The sequence below is a fragment of the Scyliorhinus canicula genome, chromosome 18 (genome assembly GCF_902713615.1).
Source record: "Scyliorhinus canicula chromosome 18, sScyCan1.1, whole genome shotgun sequence".
Classification (NCBI taxonomy): domain Eukaryota; kingdom Metazoa; phylum Chordata; class Chondrichthyes; order Carcharhiniformes; family Scyliorhinidae; genus Scyliorhinus; species Scyliorhinus canicula.
Window position 1 is genome coordinate 112,260,167 of NC_052163.1, and position 27,359 is coordinate 112,287,525.

Below are 27,359 nucleotides of genomic sequence, written 5' to 3' on the forward strand. Positions count from 1 at the left end.
CTGTTACACACACACAGTGCTGAGACACACACTTTTGTTACCCATAGCACTAAAATATCCACATTGCTGTTTATTGTTTGGAACAGTTACCACGGATGCTCCATTTGACGTTCATGTGAATCGTGTTGGTGACCTTGAGGATCAACTCAGTGTTCGTTGGAGCTCCCCACCTGCATTGAAAGACTTTCTCTTTCAGGCCAAGTATCAGATCCGGTATCGTGTGGAGGACAGCACTGAGTGGAAGGTATACCTGGTATTTTCATTAGATTATCTTTCACTGTTGCCTCTTTGGTTAAATGGAGCTGATGTACAGGGGAGGCATGGGTAAATGAATGTTGCGACTTGCTTCATCATTTAGGTATGGGGAAAATCAACCACGATTCCAACCCCTCATCCCTATCCAGTGAATCGTATTGGTGTGTGTACACATTTGGGTGCCTGTGACCATATAGATTAGTGTATGTAACTGTGTTCTCATCTGTACGTGTATTTGTGTATATGTGAGTGGCCAAGAATGCACATAAAAACAATTGTACATTCGTATATAGACATTTAAGGTCAGGGTTGAGCTTAACTGTGATGCCCCTTGTGGTCCAATAGTCTGCTGACACTCAGGGCCCAGACGTGCACCTGAAGTCTGGGCACTGACTGAATTAGCATCAGAGGGCAGAGTTAGCTCTGTGAGTGTAAGCATGAACAAGCGGTGCTGATGGAGATCTGGGTCAGCACAGAGAACCATCACTGCAGGTTCCACTTGTTTTGCACAGGAGGAGGCCACTCATCCCCTTAAGCCTGTTCTACCATTGAATTAGATCTTGGCTATGAGTATTGTAACTCTGTAGGGTGGGGGCTGGCCCTCGGTCGGGTGCTCTTTCAGAGGGTCGGTGCAGATGGGCTGAATGGCCTCCTTCTGCACTGTAAGGATTCAATGGTTCTACCGACTCCCAACCTCACCTATTTTGGTGGGAATGAGGGGAGGGAGGCTGGGAAAAGTTTCAGAATTCCACTCCGGGATTCAAACCCAGGTCTTCAGTGCTGTAGGCTACAGTGCTAACCACTGTGCCACGTTCCGCCAAGGAAGTGCTTCTTGCCATTACCCTGAGCATCTAGCTCTAATTTTAAGGTTCTGCTCCTTGTTGTCAACTCCTACCAACTAGAGGAAATAGTTTCCCTTTATTGACCCTATCAACTTAAATCACCTTCAATTAAATCAGAAGACAGCACTGTGCAACCTGCCCATATTTTCTTTAAGGGGCAATTTAGCATGTTCAATCCACCTACCCTGCACATCTTTGGGTTGTGAGGGTGAAACCCACGCAGACACGGGGAGAATGTGCAAACACCACGCGGACAGTGACCCAGGGCCAGGATTCGAACCCGGGTCCTCGGCTCCACAGTCCCAGTGCTATCCACTGTGCCACATGCCGCCCTGAAATCTGCCCACATAATTTAGTCCTGTCTCTCTTGCTTTCTCGCTGCAGGTTGTGGATGATATTGGAAACCAGACTCTGTGCCGATTGGCAGGGCTGAGACCGGGAACCGTGTACTTTGTGCAAGTCCGTTGTAATCCTGTCGGTATTTATGGCTCGAGGAAGGCTGGTATTTGGAGTGAATGGAGCGTCCCTACAGCTGCCTCCACTCCCCGAAATGGTGCGTTCTTCCTCACCTTGACCTGTTTGATGGGGACAGTGTAGAGAGAGCTTTACTCTGTATCTAACCCTGTGCTGTACCTGTCCTGGGAGTGTTTGATGGGGACAGTGTAGAGGGAGCTTTACTCTGTATCTAACCCTGTGCTGTACCTGTCCTGGGAGTGTTTGATGGGGACAGTGTAGAGGGAGCTTTACTCTGTATCTAACCCTGTGCTGTACCTGTCCTGGGAGTGTTTGATGGGGACAGTGTAGAGGGAGCTTTACTCTGTATCTAACCCTGTGCTGTACCTGTCCTGGGAGTGTTTGATGGGGACAGTGTAGAGGGAGCTTTACTCTGTATCTAACCCTATGCTGTACCTGTCCTGGGAGTGTTTGATAGGGACAGTGTAGAGGGAGCTTTACTCTGACTCTAACCCCGTGCTGTACCTGTCCTAGGAGTGTTTGATAGGGACAATGTAGAGGGAGCTTTACTCTGTATCTAACCCCGTGCTGTCCCTGTCCTGGGAGTGTTTGATGGGGACAGTGTAGAAGGAGCTTCACTCTGTATCTAACCCCGTGCTGTACCTGTCCTGGGAGTGTTTGATGGGGACAGTGTAGAGGGAGCTTTACTCTGTATCAAACCCCGTGCTGTGCCTGTCCTGGGAGTATCTGTTGGGGACAGTGCAGCTGTATCTAACATGGCCAGAGACGTTTTAGGGGACAGGATACTACTTTGTCCAGGACCATAATGAAATAGTACGGTGTTAATTTTCAGTGTGTGGTCTTTCCATGAGCAAGATAAATAGCAACATTCCCTGGTGTCTTGGCAGAGAGATCGAGTGGCACCTGTTACCAGAAGAGTGGAGAGAGTGGCTCTAACCTGCGGCGCGAGCTGAAGCAGTTCTTTGGCTGGGTGAAGAAACATGCGTACGGGTGCACAGCCCTCAATATCAAACTGTACGACCAGTGGCGTGTGTGGCTGCAGAAATCGCACAAGACACGGAACCAGGTACACACTTTACTCACAGGGTATGGCTGTGCAATGTTTGCAGTGAGCTGGCACACGCTGAAGTAATTTCCATGGATATAATGCTTTTCACAACCTCAGAGCAGTGAGTTCCCCTCCCAAGTAACTCACCATCCTGACTTGGAAATATATTGGCCATTCCGTCTCTGTTGCTGGGTCAAAATCCTGGCATTCCCTCACTTACTGCACAGTGGGTGTACCTACATCTCCACAGTCCACAGTGGTTCAGGAAGGCAGCTCACCACCACCTCAAGGGCAATTAGGAACAGGCAATAAATGCTGATCTAGCCAGCGAAGGCCACATGCCAAAATTTAATAAAATAAAGCCAATGATGTAACTTGGCAGTGTTCGAACATCAGAAACAACATGGCAGCCAATGTGGGCACAGCAAGATCCCAACATGGTAAAAGATGAGAAAATCTGTTTTTAAGTGATGTTGGTTGAAGCAGAAATATTGACCAGTGGAAAATGTTCCTTCTCTCCTTTGAAATAGTCACCGTGGGCTTAGGTTTTAACAGCTCATAGCTCTGACAGTGCAGCATTCTCTTTGTACTGAACTGGGATTGCCAGCCTAGATTATGGGGTTTGAACCCAAAAGCTCTTTGTTCCAGTAGCGCGAGTGCTGCTCATTGAGCTACAGAGCTCTGGTTGTGAGCGTGAAGGTGATGTGCTGCCAATGGTGGGTTAAGCAGGCGTGGGACAGGAGGTCATTGTTCTCCTTTCAAACTTGCGGGTTCCAGTGAAGGAAGAAAGCAGAAAAAAAATTACCTCCTCCTCTCGCTGCCCCCAATTTCACAAACCCAAATTCTGTCTCATTCTCGGCCTTCATTGACTCGCCATTCCTTTCTCTTCTCCCAGAACCAGGAGGTTGCTGTTTTCATTGGATTGCAGGAAGGTGAGTGAGATCGAGTTGGGTAAGTGAGTGATGACTTTAATCGGTTAACAAGTGAGAAGGTACCCCGTATGCTTTCAGAGAAATGAAGACAATCCCAGGATTTGAGTTGCCAGACCAGACCGAAGCTCCAGATAGTTTCAATGTGTCCATGGGGCCCTTTCCCCACATTGCTAAAACAAATTTCTTATCAATTTGTGGATTTATTGATGAGCCGCAGAACTGATCATTCATATTATAGAGAAAATCTGTCTGCTGGGCCATCTCTCAATTTCCTTCTCTGATTGTTTGTTTCACCTTTTCTCTCTCTCTGCCTTTCCTTCAATTCATCACTCACCATTATACCGGGGTTGGTTGGCAACTCTGGATGGACCTTTTCCTGGAGGTTTTATCTTTTTAAAAAAATATTCTTATTCAACAAATTTTCAAGTTTTATAATTCACCAAAACCCCACAAACCCCTCCCCCTCAACAGTAACCAACTCCTGACAGTGCATGATGAACAAACCCCAACAATTGTAGAACCCCTCAGTTGCCCCCCTCCCCCTTAGAGCAAACTTCACCTTTTCCAGGGTCAGAAACTCCAGAAGGTCCCCTCCCTGGCCACACCGAGGTACAGGGTGGAGAAGCTGACCTCCACCCCAACAAGACCCATCTACAAGCATCAGCAAGACGAAGGCTGAGAAGCCCGGCCCGTAGTTCCGGCCAGTCTGACACCCAGAATGTGGCTTCCAGGGGACCCAGCTTCACGTCCACATGCAGAAACCCCAAAATTGTCCTCCAAAATCTTTGTTCATGATTCGCAAGGCCCCTCCCACATCGCTCACAGACATCCTCCACCCCTTTGAAAACCGGCTCATCCTGGACTTTGTGACGTGCGCCTTGTACACTACCTTCCTCATGCACAAAGTCGAGGCATTCACCCTCCGCAGCACCTTGCACCACAGACCCTCCTCCAGCACCACCCCCAACTCTTCCTCCCACTGCGCTTTAAACCCCAACATGGACACCCCGTCCTCCTCCAAAATCTTCCCGTAAATCGCCGACAACTCCCCTTTCCAATTCACCCATTTGCAGCACCTCCTCCAGCAATGAGGTGTCAGGCCCTATCGGGAAGGTCAGGAAGATCATCCTTGCAAAGTCATGCACCCGCATGTATCTGAGGCTTTCGCCCCCTGCCAGCACAAACTTCTCGCCCAACTCCTCCAAACTCATAAATCACCTCCCAGAAACAGTTCCTTCATTTCCATAATCCCCCTCTCTTCCCATCCCCGGAACCTTGCATCCATCCTTCCAGGCTCTTGAACGCATAATTCCCCCTAATTGGCACCCCACCCCCCCTGACCCAACTCCCAACCTATAATGCTGCCTAAAGTACCTCCAGATCTTCAAAGTGGCCACCACTACTGGACTCACTATATACTTCCCTGGGGTCATCAGGTGCGGCGCCATTGCCAGCACCTGCAAACTCATCCCCCTGCAGGAGCCCATCTCCATCATCACCTACAAAGTCGGGGAACTCCCCTCCCATCCCTGCTCCATTACTGAACCTCCTCTGCATTTGCTGCCAAATAATAACACACAAATTTGGGAGGCCTATCCCCTCCGCCTGCTGCCCCCTCCGCAGTATCACCTCCCTGCCCAAACAAACAAGGAGATCAGCCTGTCCACCCCCCTAAAAAAATGCCTTGGAGAAAAAAGACTGGCAGGTATTGACACAAGAACAGGATTCGCGGAAAAACATTCATCTTCACTGCCTGCACCCGGCCCGCCAATGACAAAGGGAGATTGTCCCATCTCAGCAAGTCAGCCTTCACCCTCCCCACCAGCTAGTGAAATTAAAAAGGGAAAAAATTATACAACTATGGACAATGAGGTTGGGGAGTGTGTTGTATATGTTACTGATTTTTACACAGGTTTGGAATAAAATACATCTAACAAAAATAAAATGAGATGTCGCCACCCACACCACCGGAGGGGAGATCACAATGTACTCACTTTTCCCGAAATTCAATTTATATCCTGAAAACGTCCTAAATCTCTGGAGCAACCCCATTATACTCCCCACCAAAGAGCCCTGCTTCATGATATACAGCAACAAGTCATCTGCATACAAGGACAACCCATGTCCCCCCCCCCCCCCCATCCCAATATTCCCTGGGCCCCTCAGTGCAATGGCCAAGGGCTCTACAGCCAAAGCAAACAGAAGGGGGGACATGGGTGGTATTGAGCCTCTCCTCCATCCTTCACACCTCCCAGGCCCAGCAAAGCCTGCTCGGCCAGGCTCCAACAACCGCGACCCCTCCCCCCCACCACACTCCCGTTCACTAGCCAACCTACGTTTGCTAGCACAGTGACCCCTGCCAGAGCACCCCAATCTCCCCTTCCCCTCCTCAGTGACTGGGCCCCACATGCCCCTACCCACCTCCCTCAAACCGAGAAACAACACAGAACTGCACCCATAAGGAAAAAATAAAACCAAAACACATGTAAACAAACCCTCCTATTCAAGAGTCAGAAAAAACAAAACCCAGGCAAATAGAAGACCTTCAATAAGAAAAACACAATTGGACTCTCAATTGATGACAGTCTAAGTTCCAACTCTCATCTCAGTCCCAGTCCTTCAGCTTTAACGAAAACCTCCACCGTCTCAAAATAAAACTCCTTTGCATTGTGAATCACTGTCACCTTTGCTTGGGCAAGGGCAGCACGGTGGCCTAATGGTTAGCACAACCGCCTCACGGCGCTGAGGTCCCAGGTTCGATCCCGGCTCTGGGTCACTGTCCATGTGGAGTTTGCACGTTCTCCCCGTGTCTGCGTGGGTTTCGCCCCCACAACCCAAAAATGTGCAGAGTAGGTGGATTGGCCACGCTAAATTGCCCCTTAATTGGAAAAAATAATTGGCTAATCTAAATTTATATAAAAAAAAACCTTTGCTTGGGCAGACCACTCCAAATCTCACTCCGCTGCCATAAAATGCCACCTTCACCCGTTCACCTGCCTTCTCGCCAGCTCCGCCGCCAGATCTTGGTATATGTGTATACCAACGCCATCCCACTTCACATCTTATCTTTGCTTCGCCTAGCTCAAAACCTTCTCCTTCACGTGCTAGCTGTGAAAGCAGACTCTAATCGCCTTGGCGCTTCATTTGCTTTAGACTTGGGCCTGAGCGACCGATGTGTCCAACTCGTAGCGGGAAGGATCTCCTCCCTTCCCATCAACTCTGCAAAATCTTAGGTTGGCCTCAGGCCCTCCACCCTCTCAGGCAGCCCACAATTCTCAAATTTTGCCTCCTCGACCTGTTCTGCAGGTCCTCCATCCTGCCCGAGCCATTTGCTTGCCTCAACCAACCTCCGCAGCTTTCATCCATTGAAGTTGCATTGCAGTGTTGCAACAATGCCTCTTCCACCCCCTTCAACTTCTTGATGCTTCCACACTTTCACTGACGCCTTCATCACTGCCGCCTTTCCTGGGGTAATTGCCTCCTCCACCCACTCTTTCATCAAAGACGTCATCTTCCTCCGAGGTACCTCCATGTACTTGACAAACAGCCGCTCAAACTCCAACGACATCACCTTGGTCAGAGTTTCCATGGTGAGGGGAGCAGCCGCACCCACCCGACTGCCATCTTTCTTCCTGCAGACTCACAGCTGCACTCACCGGTGGACTTTCGCTCGCCCCCTTCTTCTGGGTCTTTGACATTTCACACCTTTCTTACAACTTCCCACACAAACTCATCCACAAACTACCCCTGAAACTGGGCATGAAAGTCCAAAAACCAGAGACTCTAGCAGGAGCCACCTCACGTACCTATATGCCGCCACCAGAAGTCCCCCCCACCCCTTAGAGGTTTTTAAAAAATAAATTAAACCCCCATTTTCTTTTCCCAATTAAGGGCCAATTTAGCGTCGCCAATCGACCTAACTTGCACATCTTTGGGTTGTGAGGGTGAAAGCCACGCAGACACTGGGAGAATGTGCAAACTCCACACGGATCAGGCAGCACAGTGGTTAGCATTGTTGCCTACGGCGCTAAGGACCCGGATTTGAATCCCGGCCCTGGGTCACTGTCCGTGTGGAGTTTGCACATTCTCCCCGTGTCTGCCCCCACAACCCAAAAGATGTGCAGGATAGGTGGATTGGCCACACTAAATTGCCCCTTAATTGGAAAAAAATAATTGGGTACGCTAAATTTATAAAAACAAAAAAAAAAACTCCACACAGTGACCCAGAGCTGGGATACCCCCCTGGAGGTTTTATCATGTGATTTCCCGTTTCCAACTCCCTTGTGCTCGCCCCCTATTCTCCACTGGACGTTTATCCTCGCAGTGCCCCATCTTCCCACAGCCAATCGCAAATCACACTTTTGTTATCCAAATGACTAATACTTGGCTGTCGGTCACGGAATCACAGAACCAGGAGGCCATTCAGCGTATCATAGCTGTGACAGTCTGAGTACGACTAGCCCCTGCTCTTTGCCCACTAGTCTATATTAGTTTCCCTTCAGGTATTTAACCAATTCCCCCTTTGAAAGATACTCCTGAATCTGCTTCCCCCGCAAACACTTCCAGGTTTACGCACTCATCTCCGCTTTGGCTCTTCTGTCAATTATCTTCAAACTGTCCCATTCTGCTTACTGACCCTCCTGCCTCTAAAAGGTTTCTTTTTATTTACTCTACCTAAACCCATCATGATTTTGAACACCTTCATTAAATCTCCTCTTAACCTTCTCCACTCTAAATGGAGCAATTCCAGCCTTACCAGACTGCAAACTGGTTGACTCCACTGCCCTTGGAGATGGCCCAGCAAGCCACTCAGTTGTATTCAAGATGTCGGCCCAAACAGACTTTTAAACCAAGTGTTGGAACAAGGTTAAAGAATACGATATCATTAACACCCCGATGGATTTTCTCCTGGGTGTTGTTTGCAGCCCTCTACTAGAGATGCATATTTAATGCTTTGAGACTCCAGGGCCAATCCTGGAGGTTTAGTAACCGTACCAGGTGCTAATGGTGTGTTTTTACAAACATAGGAATTCGGAGCAGTAGGCCATTCGGGCCTCGAGCCTGGCCGGCCATTCGTTAAGATCATGTCAGATCCAATTGTGGCCTCAATCCACTTTCCTGTTCACACTTTTGGTCTCCCTGCCTCAAACATATTCAGTGACTCACCTTGCACTGCTCTCTGAGGAAAATATTCCACCAACTAATGACTCTCTCGAGAAAAGATTTCTCGTCTCCGTCTTATATGGAAAATGTTGGGTTGGATTCTCCGGTCCCTCAACCACGTGTGTCTCTCGGCAGCGCGCCATCGGCTGGTGGTGGGAATCTCTACTACTGCCACTTGTCAATGGATTTCCCATTGAAGCACCCCACACCACCAGGAAACCCGTGAGTAGGGGTAGGCTGTTGGCAGGAACAGAGAATCCCAACAGCCGGACAATTCCGGTGGCCTTATTTTTAGACTGTTTCCTAGTTCATGCCTCCCATATAAGGGTATAGGGTTACGGGGATAGGGTGGAGGTATGGGCTTGGATGGAGTGCCCTTTCCAGGGGCTGGTGTAGACTCTATGGGCTGAGTAGCCTCTTTCTGCACTGTAAACTCTATGAAATCCATGAATCCTCTCAGCAGCCACTCTGTTAAGTCCCCTTTTTCTGTGCGTTGTTGCCAATCGGCATCGGAGTCACCAATAATGTAGTTCTTTTTTATGAGTGGAATACTATCCCACCAATGTCACCAATAATGTTGCCAAATTAACTAGATATGGCAGTTATTAATAATATTGCTTTTCAGAGTCGCCAGATGTCAAAAATACCAGATATCGATCAAAGACCAAACAACCAGTTAGTCAGTTCAAGTTCAAAGATAGTTTATTTACAAACAAGGATTACTTCGACGTGCAACATAAAACACTACAGGTTAAACTACACCTAACAACTACAATAGCCTGTACTTAACTTCAGGGCAACCGGCTCTTTGCAGATGAACAAGGCCATTGTTCAGATCTTGCGTGGCTGGGTACAAGAAGTGGCTACGTTTCTGCTGGGCTCATCCGTCTGGTAGCGATTGTTGGTCTTGAACTTGTCTTCTGGTCGTAATGCTACACTTGGTTTTAGGTGTAAGCCGGGGCCAAGAGAGACCGAACACATGGCTGTGTCTCTTTTTATCCCTCTGGGATTTTGCGCTCTTTGGGGCAGTCCTTAGCTTTGGACCCAATAATTCAACAGGCTTCGATCACTGCCTTCGATTTTGGCCAATAAAGGGGCGGGTGCCTTGATGGCTGGGTGTGCCCTGAGCGGTCATTAACCTTGGCTGTTTGGGCTTTCTTAGCAAAGGGAGTGGCGACGATTAGTCTGCATCTGTTACCTGAGTACAGTACTTTTGTTCTGGGAAAATGGGCCATTAGAATGCAAACGAGCAGGGGTTTCGATTGAGTCTAGCTATCTGAGTTGCAAATACACACACAAGCTCTGAGTGTGTCTGAGTCTTGGGTTGGCCATAATTCCCATGGTGCTTTGCAGGTGGCCATCCCAGATGGCTACAGCATGTCTCAGTCTTCTTTTGACTTAGTAGTTTTCTTTCCATCTCTGTACATCTGTCTCTACCCAGCTAAATCCTTGTACCTGTTTTTTTTCTCCAGATTCCCCTGGCCGGTAACTCCAGATATTCTCTGAAAGGACGGGCCCCTTGGTGTTTCGAGGGAGGATTGGTCTTTAATCCAGGAAGAATGTATGGCGCAGTCACCACAACATTTCCCCATTGTTAGTCATGGAGAAGTTGCAGACACTAGCACAGGTGTATTCATTCATTCATAAAATAAAGACAGAGGTGTTTAGACACTGTCCTGTCACCTCAGGAATCAATGAACAAATTCACCACAGGGGTTGAAGGTCATTCCTCTTCAACTGCTGGTCAACGGCCCATTCTCAATAATTTAGCATTTTGGCTTAGTTCTCCCTGAGCTTTAACGCTCTTATAATCTCTCTTTCTATTTCTTGTTCCTATTATTGCGTTGTGTGGCTCGGTGTCAGTTTTTGTTTGAAGGCATTCCTGTGAAGTGTTTTGGGGTTGTTCCTATTATGTTATAGGTGCAATATAAATGCAAGTTGTTGTTGAGATGGTCAGAAATGTCAGCAGGATTAAGCACCCAAAATTCCGAGGAAGCAAAAGATACGGAGCTTCGGAAAACCCAGCTAGTACAGGGAACAATGTCTTCCCACCTTGATGCAAAAAGCAATCGAACCAAAATATTCCGGAATGAACCATTCAAAATTTCAAATAAACCAAATATTACATTTATATCAAATGTTAAGATTTTTCTTTTCTTTGAAGTAATATTCCCTTTCGGACTCGAATGGAAGCCACTGGGTTGAAAGGCATGTGCACAGATGGCTCAATGGGTAACACGTTCCTCCAGGTGTGGTGCTGAGCCACAGAATGGAAGTTAGGGTAGTTTAGGGACTCTGGTACTAATTTCTGTCCCTCTTTGGTGGGGGGGGGAGGAGGCGCGGTTAGGTTGTGGGGGGCAAAATCAGCCAGGGCTCCTGTCCCTGGTTATCAGCTAGCCACCCCATGCCCCCTCTTTGGAAGGTGTGCATGATTGATGAGTGACAGCAAAGTTTGGCTTGACTGATGCCCCATGCAGTCAAATAGCTTTTTTTGGTATTTCATAGAATTTACAGTGCAGGAGGCCATTCGGCCCGTCAAGTCAGCAACGGCTCTTGGAAAGAGCACCCTACCCAAGCCCACATCTCCACCCTATCCCCATAACCCAGTAACCCCACCCAACACGAAGGGCAATTTTGGACACAAAGGGCAATTTAGCATGGCCAATCCACCTAACCTGCACATCTTTGGACTGTGGGAGGAAACCACAGCACCCGGAGGAAACCCACGCACACACGGGGAGAGCGTGCCGACTTCACACAGACGGTGAACCAAGCCGGGAATCGAACCTGGGACCCTGGAGCTGTGTAGCAATTGTGCTAAACACAATGCTAACGTGCTGCCCTGTATGCCGGTATAAATTTAGAGTAGTCAATTATTTTTATTTTTCCAATTAAGGGGCAATTTAGCATGGCCATTCCACCTAACCAGCACATCTTTGGGTTGTGGGGGTGAAACCCACGCAGACATGGGGACAAAGTGCAAACTCCACACGTACTTGCAGTTGAATGGCTGAGCCCACACTTGCATCCAGGGTCTAATATGAAGAATGGCTACTTTATTGAGGTACAGGAAAAGGACAAAATCAGAGAGGATACGAGGACTTGGGAGGGTTACATAGAACGTACAACAAACAGAACACGCAGCCAAATCGGGCTGTCCCAGTGTTCAGCTCCACACAGGCCTCCTCCCACTCTGTCATCTCACCCCAACAGAGAGAAACTATTCCCTCTGTTTGAGAGCAAGGAGAAGTCCAGAACAAGGCCATTCAGAGGTGATGTCAGGAAGCACTTGTTCACAGAGTTCAGTGGAAATCTGGAACTCTCTCCCTCAATGTGTTGTGGTGGTGGGGGCGTCGTTGGAGCTTTGTGATTTAGACTTCTGTTGAGCAAAGGGATCGGTAGCAAAATGGATAAATTAACATTACAGATGAGCCATATTCTCAGTAAATGGCTGCAGAGGCTCAATGGGCTGGACAGCTTCCGCCTGTTTTACTTTGGGACAACTCTACTCTGACCCCCTCAGGGAGTTCACACAAATATTGTTTCTAAAGATTTATAAAATATTGTTCCCATCCACCCCCATATTGACTGCAGTTCTCGTGCTACAAAGGGCTATCAGCAGGCAACACACCAGAAGACACCACACTTAATGTGCCCAACAAAGTAGAATTGCCTGGCGACACAGAGCCTTACAATGAAAAGCGCTGGTTTTTCAACAACGTATCCCTAAAGTAACTGGTAGATGCAATCAGTCATAGTAATACAAACATATAAAACAGAAGTGGGCCATTCGGCCCTTCGAGGCTGCTCTGGCATTCGATAAAATCATAAACGATAGGTTTGAGCTTCAAGTTCCACATTGACGTTTACCTACCCTTGATAACCTTTGATTCCCTTGCCTAATGGGAATCGATCTACCTACATTTTAAAAATATTCAGTGACCCCAGTTTCCACCGCCTCCTAAGGCAGAGAGTTCCAAAGTCCTACCATGCTCCTAGAAAAATCTCTCCTCATCGCTGTGCTAATAATCCCAATTTTAAAACAGTGTCCCCCTAGTTCTGGACTCAGCAAAAGAGGAAACATTGGGCTGTAACTTCCTCGGAGTGGGTGCTAGTGTGGGAATGCCACTCCATACCCACTTACCGCACCTCGGAGTAGCAGTCAATGTCAGATTGCCACTCTGCACCCACTTATCACACCTCGGAGTGGCAGTGTGGGATTGCCATTCCGTACCCACTTACTGCACCTCGGAACGGATGTTAGTGTCAGATTGCCATTCCGTACACACTTGCGCACCTTGGGAGTGACAGTCAGTGTGGGATTGCCACTCTGTACCCACTGACCGCACCTCGGAGTGGCAGTGTGGGATTGCCATTCCATACCCACTTACCGCACCTCGGAGTGGCAGTGTGGGATTGCCATTCCAGACCCACTTACCGCACCTCGGAGTAGCAGTGTGGGATTGCCATTCCATACCCACTTACCGCACCTCGGAGTAGCAGTGTGGGATTGCCATTCCATACCCACTTACCGCACCTCGGAGTGGCAGTGTGGAATTACCATTCCATACCCACTTACTGCATCTCAGGAGTGGCAGTCAGTGCCGGTTTGCCGCTCTGTACCCATTTACCTGTGCCAAATATCTTCTGTGCCCGTCTCGCCTGACCTCAAGCTGCACTGTTGGAGATGCCATCTTTGACTGACACCCTCTTGGGTGCATGTGAAAGATTCCATGGCCACTATATTGAACAAGAACAGGAAAGTTCTCCCCAGTGTCCTGTCTGATATTTATCCCACACCCAACACTATTAAAGCAGATTAGTTAGTCCCTCTCACTGTGTTAAACAGCTGCAGCACTTGCTTACAGAACACTCAGCATTTAGTGATGTTTCTGACAGATGTCACAAAGACAATCCTTTTGCAATGCAGAAATACAGGCTAACGAGTGTCGCACTTTAAAATACTTGACAAGGGGAATGATCATTTATTTGTGCAGAAGATCTACACAGTATGTGAATGGTACGTGCAGGTTAGCGAAACAGTTTGTTTAGTGATCCCATCACAGGTTAGGGATCCAGTTGAGTCTTTGCAGAAATTTGGGATGCAGACAGAATCACAATCCTCCCTGGAAAAGGGAATATCATTCCAGATACCTCCCAGAAATAGGGCTCCCTCTGTCCCAATTTGTGACAACAGATTTCCCCAGAGCGACAAAGAGAGTGTGAAACCTGCAGGAACTCCAGCCTCGGGTGTCTGTCGGCCACAGGGACATTGCAAGCTGCAGGTGGTGGTGATGCGGAGGTCAGATCAGAGGCACAAACTGAGCAGAGCCGACTCCAACAGGTCTTCAACCCACGCGAGAAGGATTCTATTCACTGGATTCAATCTCTTCAGAGTCGTATTTGAAGTCCTGAAGTATGTCGTTAATTGCCTCAATAGTTTTATTAATCCTGGAGAAAATAATAAACATTATATAAAACCAGGGGTGATGGAGGCTCTTATGAGAAATGTGACTGACTCCCCTTTCCCCGCCACTCTGCTGACTCTTGTTGGGTGTGACTTTTGTGGGCTGTTCTCAGGTACCTCATCAAAGCAGTCGCATAATCACATGCATGATTAGGGGCTGGTTTAGCTCATTGAGCTAAATCGCTGGCTTTTAAAGCAGACCAAGTAGGCCAGCAGCATGTTTCGATTCCCGTACCAGCCTCCCCGGACAGGCGCCGGAATGTGGCGACTAGGGGCTTTTCACAGTAACTTCATTGAAGCCCACTCGTGACAATAAATTATTTTCAATTTTCATGAGACAGTGAGTGGCAGCAAGCTATTTGACTGTGGAGGACAGCACAGTGAAGATCAATCTTGTTCACACTTAGTATCAGGTCACACGCACTGTTCAGCGAAACAGGGGTGAGAGGTGGGAGATGGTGGTGGTCGCAGTCACTGAATAGTAATCAGAAGCAGAAACTGTTGCTGATTTCCTCCTGTCCACCTCAGCTCAGGTGGTGGTGAAGGCATTTACAACCGAGAGCACTTAATGCATCAGAGGGTGGGATACAGCCTGTAATTTGGCCGCTGTACCTGGCCCAGGTTCACTGGCCGTTGGAATTCCAAGGTCCTTTTGTCCTAGGATAGCCAGGTTCATAAATGGGGAAGCCAAATTTATCCACTGGGTCCTCACTTACCATGCAGCAAGAATCAATAACAATCTTTATTAATCACAAGTAGGCTTACATTAACACTTCAATGAAGTTACTGTGAAAAGCCCCTAGTCGCCACACACGCCTGTTTAGTTACACTGAGGAATTTAGAATGTCCAAATTACCCAACAGCACATCTTTTGGGACCGAGGTGCGGTAAGTGGGTATGGAGGAAACCGGAGCACCTGAAGGAAACCCACGCTGACATGGAGAGAACTCACACCGACAGTGACCCAAGCCGGGAATCGAACCTGGGACGCTGGTGCTGTGAAGCAACAACGCCAACTACCGTGCTGCCCTAAGGACATGATTGCACTGGAAAGGGCGCAGAGGAGGTTCACCAGGATGTTGCTGAGGCTGGAGCGTTCCAGCTGTGAAGAGAGGCTGGTAAGGCTGTGGTTGTTTTCCTTAGAGCAGAGAAGGCTGAGGGGGACCTGATCGAGGTGTACACAGTTTTGTGGGACAAAGATAGGATGCAGGATCTGAGGCTGATTTCTCCTCACCTAGACCCAGTGATGCACGATCAATTGCACAGAGAAGAGAGTTGAATACAACTGAGGCTTTATTACTCCAAGATGTGTGGCCTCCGACATCAGCTAGCGAAATGGCTGCTGTACGGGGAGCACACATATTTATACTCCGCCTACTGGGTGGAAATAGCAGGCAGGGACTACCCCTCTACCTGTAGTACAGGGTCTTACCACACATCTCCTAATATACACAAAACAGTGGTGATTACCACATTCACCCCCTGTTAAAATTGAGTCCGGCGGGGGTGGCGGAGAACTATATACAGAGCAAGTTTAATATACCGAGGCAAAATTTTTTTTTAGTCCAGTACAAGGTGCTTTAACAGTCCCAAACCAATTACAGGTTTAGCCGGTCTGGGGCCTTGATATGACGTTGGGAGCGACGCAGTGGTGGCGGCGATTCCGTTGGTGGTCTGATCCTCGGTGACTCCGGGAGAGTGCCAAAATCCTCTTCAACCTCGGGCGTGGGCAAGGGAAGGGCGGATGGTCCTGGGAGGGTGCTGCTGGATGTGCGGGGAGGCAGGGGGGGGGGGGGGGGGGGGGGGGGGTGGCGCCGGGCCAGGGGTGTGTGTGTGTGTGTGTGTGGGGAACCTACTGGTGCCAGGTCCCTGAGGGAGACAGTATCCTGGCGGCCGTCGGGGTACGCCACGTAGGCGTGCTGGGGATTAGCGTGGAGTAACTGCATCCTTTCAACAAATGGGTCCGCCTTGTGGAGTCGTACGCGCTTACGGAGGAGTACGGGTCCTGGAGCTGCGAGCCAAGTCGGGAGCGACACCCCGGATGTGGACTTCCTGGGGAAGGCAAAGAGATGTTCATGGGGTGTGTCGTTAGTCGCAGTGCATAGGAGCAAACGAATGGAGTGCAGTGCATCGGGGAGGACCTCCTGCCAGTGGGAAGCCGGGAGATTTCTGGATCGTAGGGCCAGCTGGACGGCCCTCCAGACCGTCTCGTTCTCCCTCTCCACCTGCCCGTTTCCCCGGGGGTTATAGCTGGTCGTCCTGCTGGAGGCGATACCCCTGCTGAGCAGGAACTGACGTAGCTCATCACTCATGAATGAGGATCCCCTGTCACTGTGGATGTAGGCGGGGAAGCCGACCCGAGCGAAGATTGTGTTGAGAGCTTTGATGACAGTGGCAGATGACATGTCGGGGCACGGGATGGCAAAGGGGAATCTGGAGTACTCATCGACCACACTGAGGACGGTCGGTGGAGGGGAGGGGCCCTTCAAAATCCACGCTGAGGCATTCAAAGGGGTGGGAGGCCTTCACCAGGCACGCGCGGTCCGGCTGGTAGAAGTGCGGTTTACACTCCGCACAGACCTGGCAGTCTCTGGTGATTGCCCGTACTTCCTCGAAGGAGTACGGCAGATTTCAGGCCTTTATGAAGTGGTACAACCGTGTGACTCCCGGGTGACAAAGGTTGTCGTGCAGGGTCCGGAGTCGGTCTACTTGTGCGCTGGCACATGTACCGCAGGATAGGGCATCTGGGGGTTCTTTAAGCTTCCCGGGGCGATACAAAATCTCGTAGTTTTCGGTGAGGAGCTCGATCCTCCACCTCAAGATTTTATCGTTCTTGATCTTGCCCCGTTGTGTGTTGTTAAACATAAAGGCTACCGACCATTGGTCAGTGAGGAGAGTGAATCTCCTGCCAGCCAGGTAATGCCTCCAATGCAGCACAGCTTCAACGATGGCTTGGGCCTCTTTTTGCGCCAGCTGCTGTAGGAGGCACACATCTTAGAGTAATAAATTGATGCACGATCAATTGCACAGAGACGGGAGTTGAATACAACTGAGGCTTTATTACTCTAAGATGTGTTGCTTCCTACAGCAGCTGTCGAAATGGCTGCTGTACGTGGAGCACACATATTTATACTCTGCCTACTGGGCGGAGCCAGTAGGCAGGGACTACCCCCGTACCTGTAGTACAGGGCCTTGCCACACATCCCCTAATATACACAACAGTGGTGATTACCACACCCATGTACTGAGAAAGGACAGGAGGAGGAACGGAAATTATTCAGCTCGAAGTTTAGCTGAGTAATGTAATCAGACGGAATGTATAGACAGAGATTGCAACGACGGCCTGCAAAAGAGCAGCACACCGGTAAGTAAGCTCACCAAGAAACAGACCTGCTACGAAACCACAAAGTGGAATTAAACTGGCAGATTTCATCAGTTCTCCTAGATATCTTGTAGAGATAGTATTTACAAAACAGAAACAGACCTTTCAGCCCAACTGGTCCATGCAGGTGTTTTTTGTTCTGCATGAGCCTCCTCTCACCCTCCTTCATCTCATCCAATCAACATATCCTTTATTCCTTTGCCTCTTGTTTACTAAAATACAAACAGAAACATTGGCAGGAAGGTTATTTTCACCACTTGGACCCTCCCCACCAGTGTCAGGTGTAGTGTATCCCATCTCTTAAAGTCCTCCCTAACCTCCTCCACCAACTTTGTCAGGTTCCAATTGTGCATCATCGCCCACGCCCCTGTACCTGAACCCCAAATAGCCAAACGTACCCCTGGCAACCCTAAATGGCATCACTCCAAGATTGGTTCCTCCACCAACCCCATTCACTGGAAAACCTCACTCATTCCGACATTCAGCTTACAGACCGAGAAGGCCCCGAACCTCTCTAGTATGTCTATAATTCTCCCCATACTCTCCATTGGGTCCGATACGAACAACAGGTCGTCTGCGTACAGCAATACCCGGTGCTCCCTACTCCCCTCACAATCCCCTGCCACTCTGCTGACCCCATCAGGGCCATCGCCAAGGGCTCTATCGCCAGCGCGAACATCAGCAGTGACAACGGACATCCCTGCCTCGTTCCCCTGCACAACCCAAAGTTCTGTGAACTCATCTCGTTTGCCTGTACACTCGCCACCGGGCTCACGTACAGCAAACGCACCCATGCCACAAACCTCGGGCCAAACCCAAATCTTCACACATTCTCAAACACGTACCGCCACTCCACACAGTCGAATCCTGGCTCTGGGTCACTGTCAGTGTGGATTTTGTACATTATCCCAGAGTCTGCGTGGGTTTCACCCCGACAAACCAAAAGATGTGCAGGTTAGGTGGGTTGGCTATGCTAAACTGCCCCTTAATTGGAAAAAAAATAATTGGATACTCCAAATTTTTTTAAAAAAAATCTTCCCTTGCTCCGACACTATCTCCCCCATTCTGTCTGTACCCTCAGAATTTCTCTGGACGTGACCTGCCTCTATAGCTGATGGGCTAGCATGCGGCTCGGCTTCCATATTCATAATGCACCTCTACCACTACCACCCCCACCCCCTCAACCCTCCGTAGCCGCCTTCCCCGTCAGCTACTTATCGAACTGCCCTGTAATCTCTTTCTCTCCACCAACCCTTCCTTGGTGGAGGCACTCGAATATTTCCTGTCAACCTCGACTATCTCGTCCAACAACTGTCCCTCCTCTTATCTGTGTGCCTTGAACGAGATAACCACCCCGAACCATCGCCTTCAACACCTCCCAAAATGTTGCCACCAATATCTCCCCATTCTGATGTACTACAAACACCATCCTTTTGCTCAGCAAGATGGCCATCCCTGGCAACTTTGAATTAAACCCCAAGTGAAATACTTGATCCACTTATCCCTTTCTCAACCTAACCTGAACCTTCACCCAGAGATGCGTGTCCTGCAGAAAGACCACCCCCACCTCAAGCTCCTCAAGTGCGTGAAGACCTGAGACTTCTTCACCCTCACGTTCAGTCACCATCCATTCCATACTACGAACCTTACCGGAGACTTGCACCTCCACTCCCCTCTACCGTCCGCCATCCTCACCTTCCAATTCTGCCCTCTTTAATTTTGCCCTAAATCGGGCCCCCTTGTCTGCCCAGGACCCCACTCATCCTCTAACCCTGCCATGTCGCATTCCCCCACCCTCCCCCACACAAACAAATACAGATCCTAAACCACAGGTCATCCCTTCCAAAAAGGAAAACACCACAAACAGTGGGAGGCTGTTTCGCCGGGTACAGTAACCCAAACCGGATCTACCGTTGGTATAGAAACGCTTTGGTCTTGTTGAACCCAGCTCCGCTTCAATGCCCCGATAGATTTGGACCCTGTTCCCCCTCCTAATCGCAGTTCCGCTTCTCCCTGGCCCATCACTGTATCTTCTCTTTTTCCACAAGCTTATGGAGCCTCACGATCACCGCCCGTGGCAGCTCCCCCACTCTCAGCTTCTGGCTTAGGGACATGTGCGCTCTATCCACCTCCGGGGCCTTGTCCAGCACCCCCTCTGTCACCAGCCCTATAAGCATCCTTGAGACATATCTCGTGGCACTCGTGCCTTCTACACCCTCAGGCAAGACCATGATACACAGGTTCTGCCTTCTGGATCCGTTTTCACGCACCTCTACGTCTGCCCTTAGCGACGTGCAAAGGTCCCCCAGGAACCCATCTCCGCCTGCAGTTCCACCACCCGATCACTGTGATCGGACGCCACCCTGTGACCCCTGTGCCTCCAGGCACTTCTCGACTCTCTCCATTGATCCTTTCATGGGTGGTGCCACTCCCTCGAGGGCCTTCAACCAATCCTTCTGCATCTCCTTTTGCTGCTGGCAGAACTCCTCTCTAATAAATGCCATGAACTGCTCCATCTGGGGTTTTCCAAACTGTGCCGACCCTTCCCCCTCCGCCATCTTTCCAATTGCTACTGCACCACAGGTCTCCTCCAGTTCCTTGGCCAGGTCATTAACCATCTTCTGCCAGGTCTGATAACCAGCAGACATGCCACTCCTGGGGGGGGGGGGGGGGGGGGGGGGGGGAATGTCTCCTCCACACCTTCAGCTACAATTTGCTGTTGAAATTCTCCGCTTTTGGCTAAATGGTGGCATAGTGGTTAGCGCTGCTGCCACATGGCGCAGAAGGCCCGGGTTCAATCCCAGCCCCGCGTCACTGTCCGTGTGGTGTTCGCACATTCTCCCGTGTCTGTGTGGGTCTCACCTACACAACTCAAAAGATGTGCAGGTTAGATGGATTGGCCACGCTAAATGGCCTCACGGTAGCATGGTGGTTAGCATCAATGCTTCACAGCTCCAGGGTCCCAGGTTCGATTCCCGGCTGGGTCACTGTCTGTGTGGAGTCTGCACGTCCTCCCTGTGTGTGCGTGGGTTTCCTCCGGGTGCTCCGGTTTCCTCCCACAGTCCAAAGATGTGCGGGTTAGGTGGATTGGCCATGCTAAATTGCCCGTAGTGTAAGGTTAATGGGGGGATTGTTGGGTTACGGGTATACGGGTTACGTGGGTTTAAAGTGGGGTGATCATTGTTCGGCACAACATTGAGGGCCGAAGGGCCTGTTCTGTGCTGTACTGTTCTATGTTCTAATTGGAAAAAACAATTGGATACTCTAAATTTATATTAAAAACAAAATCAGGTGGTGATGCTTCCTCTGAATATGACACGAGAGCTTGGGTTCTCCTCCGCCCCTGGCAAGAGCACAGTGCATACTAACAAGATCAGAGAGTTGAGATGGGTCGACCAGAATGGCAATGCTCCTACCTGTGCTTCGCCTCCTGGGCCTCCTCCTGGTATGTCTCATTGCCTGGATGGTCCAACATATTCTGTTTGGCAAGTTGCAGCTGGGCTGTCTGGAGGACAAAAAAAGCTTTATCAGTAACACACAAGTCTCCTCAGTGTAGAGGGAGTTTACTCTGTATCTAACCCTGTTCTGTTACTGTCCTGGGAGTGTTTGATGGGGACAGTGCAGAGGGAGCGTTACTCTCGTATCTAACCCCGTGCTGTACCTGTCCTGGGAGTGTTTGATGGGGACAGTGTAGAGGGAGCATTACTCTCGTATCTAACCCCGTGCTGTACCTGTCCGGGGAGTGTCTGATGGGACAGTGCAGAGGGAGCTTTACTCTGTATCTAACCCCGTGCTGTACCTGTCCTGGGAGTGTCTGATGGGACAGTGCAGAGGGAGCTTTACTCTGTATCTAACCCCGTGCTGTACCTGTCCTAGGAGTGTAGAATCCAAAATGGTAAGTGGTCCTTTCCGTAGCTTGAACCTCTCTTTTACTTTACTGACCTTATCTTCATTACAAAAAAGATCCCAATGAAGTTCAGAATAAGAATTGACAGATAGTGTTAGTAATATGTGCTGGGAATGATTATCAGGAATTCATGGATGTCCTTGTGAGATTCAGCATACAACTGGCTGCCTCAATAAACACTGCCATCACTGCAGGAATCCTTTCCCAAACAGAGAGCTGGACTGATCCCATCCCAAACAGATTGGACAGATCCCATCCCAACAGATAGCTGGACTGATCCCTTCCCAAACAGATTGGACAGATCCCATCCCGACAGATAGCTGGACTGATCCCTTCCCAAAACAGATAGCTGGACTGATCCCTTCCCAGATTGGACAGATCCCATCCCAAACAGATAGCTGGACTGATCCCTTCCCAAAACAGATAGCTGGACTGATCCCTTCCCAAACAGATAGCTGGACTGATCCCTTCCCAAACAGATAGCTGGACTGATCCCTTCCCAAACAGATAGCTGGACTGATCCCTTCCCAAACAGATAGCTGGACTGATCCCTTCCCAAACAGATAGCTGGACTGATCCCTTCCCAAACAGATTCCATCCCGACAGATAGCTGGACTGATCCCTTCCCAAAACAGATAGCTGGACTGATCCCATCCCAGATAGCTGGACTGATTCCTTCCCAGATTGGACAGATCCCATCCCAAACAGATAGCTGGACTGATCCTTTCCCATATTGGACAGATCCCATCCCAAACAGATAGCTGGACTGATCCCTTCCCGAACAGATAGCTGGACTGATCCCATCCCAAACAGATAGCTGGACTGATCCTTTCCCAGATAGCTGGACTGATCCCTTCCCAAATTGGACAGATCCCATCCCGAACAGATAGCTGGACTGATCCCTTCCCAGATTGGACAGATCCCATCCCAAACAGATAGCTGGACTGATCCCTTCCCAATCAGAGGTCAGCTGAACCAGTGCCCAATATTCCCCAACACGTGCCTCCCCCCCACTCTACCTGTAGCCCAGTTGCAGCCCCCCCCCCCCCAACCACCTCCGAGGCCCCCTTTTCCCCTTCACCTCACCAGCTCCAACTTCTCCCGTTCCCGCTCCTGCATCCTTTCGACATGTTCCGAGAGGTCAGGGCGATCATACTCCTCGTGAAACCGATCCTTGAGCTGAATCACTTCCTTTGAGATCCGGTTAAACGCCTGTGTGATTTCGTGCACGAGCTGCCGATATTGGATGAAGTCATAATTGGGAGAGGAGCGGAGATACGCCTGGTGTCCTCTGGAGCCAAGGAGACGAGACCAAGAAAAAATAATCACTATTTGTGATCAAACATACCTGTGATTTTTAAACTGCTACTTTTCTCAAAGCGCTGAGACTCTCAGTTTCAGTCCCAACCATGCTGAGCCAGGTGCAGGAATGGCCAGGCAGTCCTTTGGGTGTGGAGGAGGCCAATTCTATCTATATGGGCTCTCTGAATGAACAACCTGTCTCGTGCCACTCTTCTGCCTTCTACCCATGACGCTGGACATTCTTCCTTTCAGATAAGTCTAATTCTCTTTTGAATGCTTCAGTTGAAGCTGCCTCCACCACACACTCACCGACAATCCATTCTGAACCCTAACCACTCGCTGAGTACAGTACAAGGTTTTTCCTCGCATCACTTTTGCTTCTTTTCCAAATTACTTTACATCTCTGCCTTCTCAATCCTTTCACGAGAAGGAGGTTTCTGCCCATCTACTCGTTCCAGACCCCTCATGATCAATCACAGAATTGTTACAGCACAGGAGGCCATTCGGCCCATTGTGTCTGCACCAGTTCCCCAAACGAACTTGATGGCTTTGTGCCATTCTCCTGCTTTTCCCCCTATTGAAATAATCATCTCATACCCTCTTGAATGCCTCGATTGAACCCATCTCCACCTCTCTTGCAGGCCATGCATTCCAGACCCCACCACTCGCTGTGTGAAAACTATTTCCCACATTGCATTTGCTTCTTATGCATCACTTTAAATCTGCGCCCACTCATTCTTTTAAAAAAAAACTAAATTTAGGGTCCTCAATTATTTTTTTTTCCCAATTAAGGGGCAATTTAGCTAGGCCAATCCACCTAACTGCACATCTTTTGGGTTGTGGGGGTGAAACCCACGCAGACATGGGGAGAATGTGCAAACTTCACACGGACAGTGACCCAGGGCTGGGATTCGAACCCGGGTCCTCAGCACCGCAGTCTCAGTGCTATCCACTGCGCCACGTGCCGTCCTCCGCCCTCTGGTTCTTGATCCTTTTACGAGCGGGAACAGTTTATCTACTCTGTCCAGCCCCCTCATGATTTTGAACATCTCTATCAAATCTCCTCTTATCCTTCTTCTCTCGGAGATAGAGACCCTAGTGGCATGGTGCAACGACAACAATCCCTCCCTCAATGGCAGCAAAACTAAGGAGCTGATCATTAACTTCAGGACACAAAGTGTCGTGCACGCCCCTGTCTGCATCAATGGGACTGAGGTGGAGATGGTTGACAGCTTCAAATTCCTAGGTATGCACATCACCAATAATCTGTCCTGATCCACTCACATCGCGCTACGACCAAGAAAGCACAACAGTACTATACTTTCTCAGGAAACTAAGGAAATTCAGCATGTCCACATTGACTCTAACCAATTAAAAAAAAAATTTAGAGTATCCAATTATTTTTTGCCAATTAAGGGGCAATTTAGCGGGCCAATCCACCTAACCTGCACACCTTTGCGTTGTGGGGGCGAAACCCACGCAGACACGGTGAGAATGTGCCAACTCCATACGGACAGTGACCCAGAACCGGGATCGAACCTGGGACCTCAGCACCGTGAAGCAGCAGTGCTAACCACTGCGCCACCGTGCTGCCCAGTACTCTAACCAATTTTTACAAATGTGCCATAGAAAGCACCCTATCTGGCTGCATCACAGCCTGGTATGGCAACTGCTCGGCCCAAGACCATAAGAAACTACAGAGTGTCGTGAACACAGCCCAGTCTATCACACAAACCCGCCTCCCATCCATTGACTCAATCTACACCTCCCGCTGCCTTGGGAAAGCGGGCAGCGTAATCAAAGACCCCTCCCACCTGGGTTATTCTATCTTCTAATGTCTTTCATCGGGCAGAAGATACAAAAGTCTGAGAACACGCACTAATAGATTCAGAAACAGCTTCTTCCCCGCTGTTAGCAGACTTCTGAATGATCCTCTTATGGACTGAACTGATCTCTCTATTCATCTTCTCTACTATCGTAGGACTACACTCCGTATGCTTCACCCAATGTCTATGTCTATTCACATTGTGTATTATCGTATGTCCTATGTTTTTCAGGGATGGAACAATATGCCTGGACTGTACGCAGAACACCACTTTTCGGTACACGTGACAATAAATCCACATCTAAATCCAAGGAGAACAGCCCCAACCTCTCCAATCTATCCTCATCACTGATGTTTCTCATCCCTGGAATCATTCTTGTGAACCTCTTCTGTACTCTCTCCAATGCGTTCACACCTTTCCCACAGTGGCTCCCAGCACTGAACGGAATATCCCAGCTGAGGCTGAACCGGTGACAAATTCAACATAACTCATTGCTCTCGTGCACTAGGCCCCCATTAATAATGCCCAGAATACTTTCGGCTTTATCAGCTCTCTCAACCTGTCCTGCCAGCTTCAATGATTTAAGTAAATGTACATCCAGGTCCCCCTGATCCTCCGCCCACTTTGGATTTGTAACCATTACGTTATATTGCCACTTCACGTCCGTCCTATCAAAATGAATCGCCTTCCAATTCTCCGCATCAAACTTCATCTGTCACCTATCTGCCCACGCCAACTTGTATATGTCCCTTTGAGGTCATTCACTATCAAATTTTGCACCATCTGCAATGAAAGTTAGAATGGTTTGTTAAAACATCACCAAGGTGGTATTGAGAGGAGAGACACACATGCCGTGTTTGAATATCCTCCAGACATAAGTGTGCAGGCTTACACAGAAAGAAAGTAGTCAGAGAACTGCTTTCAAGAAACAAACACCACAGATTCTGTGTAAATCAGTAGTTTACTCACAGATCGAAAAGCCGATAAGCTTCAACTCGTTCCTCCTGCAACGCATATAGGTTCCGCACCAATGCTTTCAGTCCACTCACACTCTGCAAACAACACACAAGCCACATGTAAAAGCAAAATATTGCAGCTACTGGAAATCTGAAATAAAAACAATGCGCTGGGGCAAACTCAGCAGGTCCAGCAGCGTCTGTAGAAAGAGAAACAGTTAAAGAGTTCAGTCCAACACTGGCCTTCTTCAAAACTGGAGGAATGTAGAAATGTGATGTTGAAATGGGAGGTGGTGGAGGAATGAAGAATAAACAAAGGGACAGGGTAGAGGGCAGAAGAGGTTAAATGACAAAGACGTTATGGAACAAACAGCAAGAGGGGGGGTGGGTGGGAGGTCGGAGGGGGTAGGAGAGAGGTCGGAGGGGGGTAGGAGAGAGGTCGGAGGGGGGTAGGAGAGAGGTTGGAGGGGGGTAGGAGAGAGGTTGGAGGGGGGTAGGAGAGGGGTTGGAGGGGGGTAGGAGAGAGGTTGGAGGGGGGTAGGAGAGAGGTTGGAGGGGGGTAGGAGAGAGGTTGGAGGGGGGTAGGAGAGGGGTTGGAGGGGGGTAGGAGAGGGGTTAGAGGGGGGTAGGAGAGAGGTTGGAAGGGGGTAGGAGTGGGGTGGAAGGGATGTAGGAGGGGGGTGGAAGGGATGTAGGAGGGGGGTGGAAGGGATGTAGGAGGGGGTGGAAGGGATGTAGGAGGGGGTGGAAGGGATGTAGGAGGGGGGTGGAAGGGATGTAGGAGGGGGGTGGAAGGGATGTAGGAGGGGGGTGGAAGGGATGTAGGAGGGGGGTGGAAGGGATGTAGGAGGGGGGTGGGGAGTGCCTTGGTAGGTTGGGAAATTAGCCGGGACGCCCCCACCATCCAGTGAATGCTGTGGAAAAAGTGCACATGTGCAGGTTTGGCCGCGATGCACCCATGGCCGAATAGCAAAATCCGCTGGTCATAGCCCATGGGCCGGGGGAACTGGGCGGTCAGTCCCGGGGCCGGGGGGCTGGGCGGTCAGTCCCGGGGCCGGGGGCGGGGCTGGGCGGTCAGTCCCGGGGGGGGGGGGGGGGGGGGACTGGGCGGTCAGTCCCGGGGGGGGGGGGGGGGGGGGGGACTGGGCGGTCAGTCCCGGGGGGGGGGGGGGGGGGAGAGAATGGGCGGTCAGTACCGGGGGGGGGGGGGGGGGGGGTGGTCAGTCCGGGGCCGGGGGGGAGTGGGGGGGGGGGGGGGCGGTCAGTCGGGGCCAGGGGGGGGGGCGGTCAATCCGGGGCAGGAGGGGTGGGGGGGGGGGGCGGTCAGTCCGGGGGGGGGGGGGGAGTGGGGGGGGGGCGGTCAGTCGGGGGGGGGGGGGGGGCGGTCAGTCCGGGGCCGGAGGGGTGGGGGGGGCCGCGGGTCAGTCCCGGGGCGGGGGGGGGGGGGGGAGGGGTCAGTCCGGGGCGGGGGGGTGGGGGGGGGGCGGTCAGTCAGGGCGGGGGGGTGGGGAGGGGGGTCAGTCCGGGGCGGGTGGGTGGGTGTGAGGTCAGTCCGGGGCCGGGGTGGGGGGGGGGGGGGGGGCGGTCAGTCCCGGGGGCGGGGGGGGGGGGGGGGGGCGGTCGTCCGGGGGGGGGGGTGGGGGGGGGCGGTCAGTCCGGGCAGGGGGTGTGGGTGGGCGGTCAGTCCGGGGCCGGGGGGGGGGTGTGGGTGGGCGGTCAGTCCGGGGCCGGGGGGGGGGGGGGGGGGGGGGGGCGTCAGTCCCGGGGCGGGGGGGGGGGGGGGGGGGCGTCAGTCCCGGGGCCGG

The 27,359-nt window shown here is 50.6% G+C and overlaps 2 protein-coding genes across 4 annotated transcripts in view; one reads left to right on the forward strand and one right to left on the reverse strand.

Annotated features, from left to right (window-relative positions):
* LOC119953030 (cytokine receptor-like factor 1) overlaps window positions 1-10,845 on the forward strand; it is a 33,188-nt gene extending 22,343 nt beyond the window's left edge. The window contains exons 5-9 of the mRNA XM_038776804.1: window positions 87-244; window positions 1,482-1,650; window positions 2,459-2,637; window positions 3,515-3,551; window positions 10,187-10,845. Of these exons, the coding sequence (XP_038632732.1) occupies window positions 87-244; window positions 1,482-1,650; window positions 2,459-2,637; window positions 3,515-3,551; window positions 10,187-10,203 (560 nt within the window). The 3' untranslated portion in view covers window positions 10,204-10,845. The remainder of the gene's footprint in view (window positions 1-86; window positions 245-1,481; window positions 1,651-2,458; window positions 2,638-3,514; window positions 3,552-10,186) is intronic.
* Window positions 1-27,359, reverse strand: part of rex1bd (required for excision 1-B domain containing) — a 31,155-nt gene that overhangs the window by 1,269 nt on the left and 2,527 nt on the right. Inside the window, exons 2-5 of one of the 3 annotated variants that reach the window (XM_038776805.1) lie at window positions 25,568-25,650; window positions 22,552-22,761; window positions 20,980-21,068; window positions 13,667-14,165 (exon numbers count right to left, since the gene is read on the reverse strand). In XM_038776805.1, coding sequence (XP_038632733.1) covers window positions 14,023-14,165; window positions 20,980-21,068; window positions 22,552-22,761; window positions 25,568-25,650 — 525 coding nt within the window. In that variant the 3' untranslated portion in view covers window positions 13,667-14,022. Of the gene's footprint in view, window positions 1-13,666; window positions 14,166-20,979; window positions 21,069-22,551; window positions 22,762-25,567; window positions 25,651-27,359 lie in introns of those variants that run through there. The other 2 variants (XM_038776806.1, XM_038776807.1) reach the window with 2 other exon arrangements.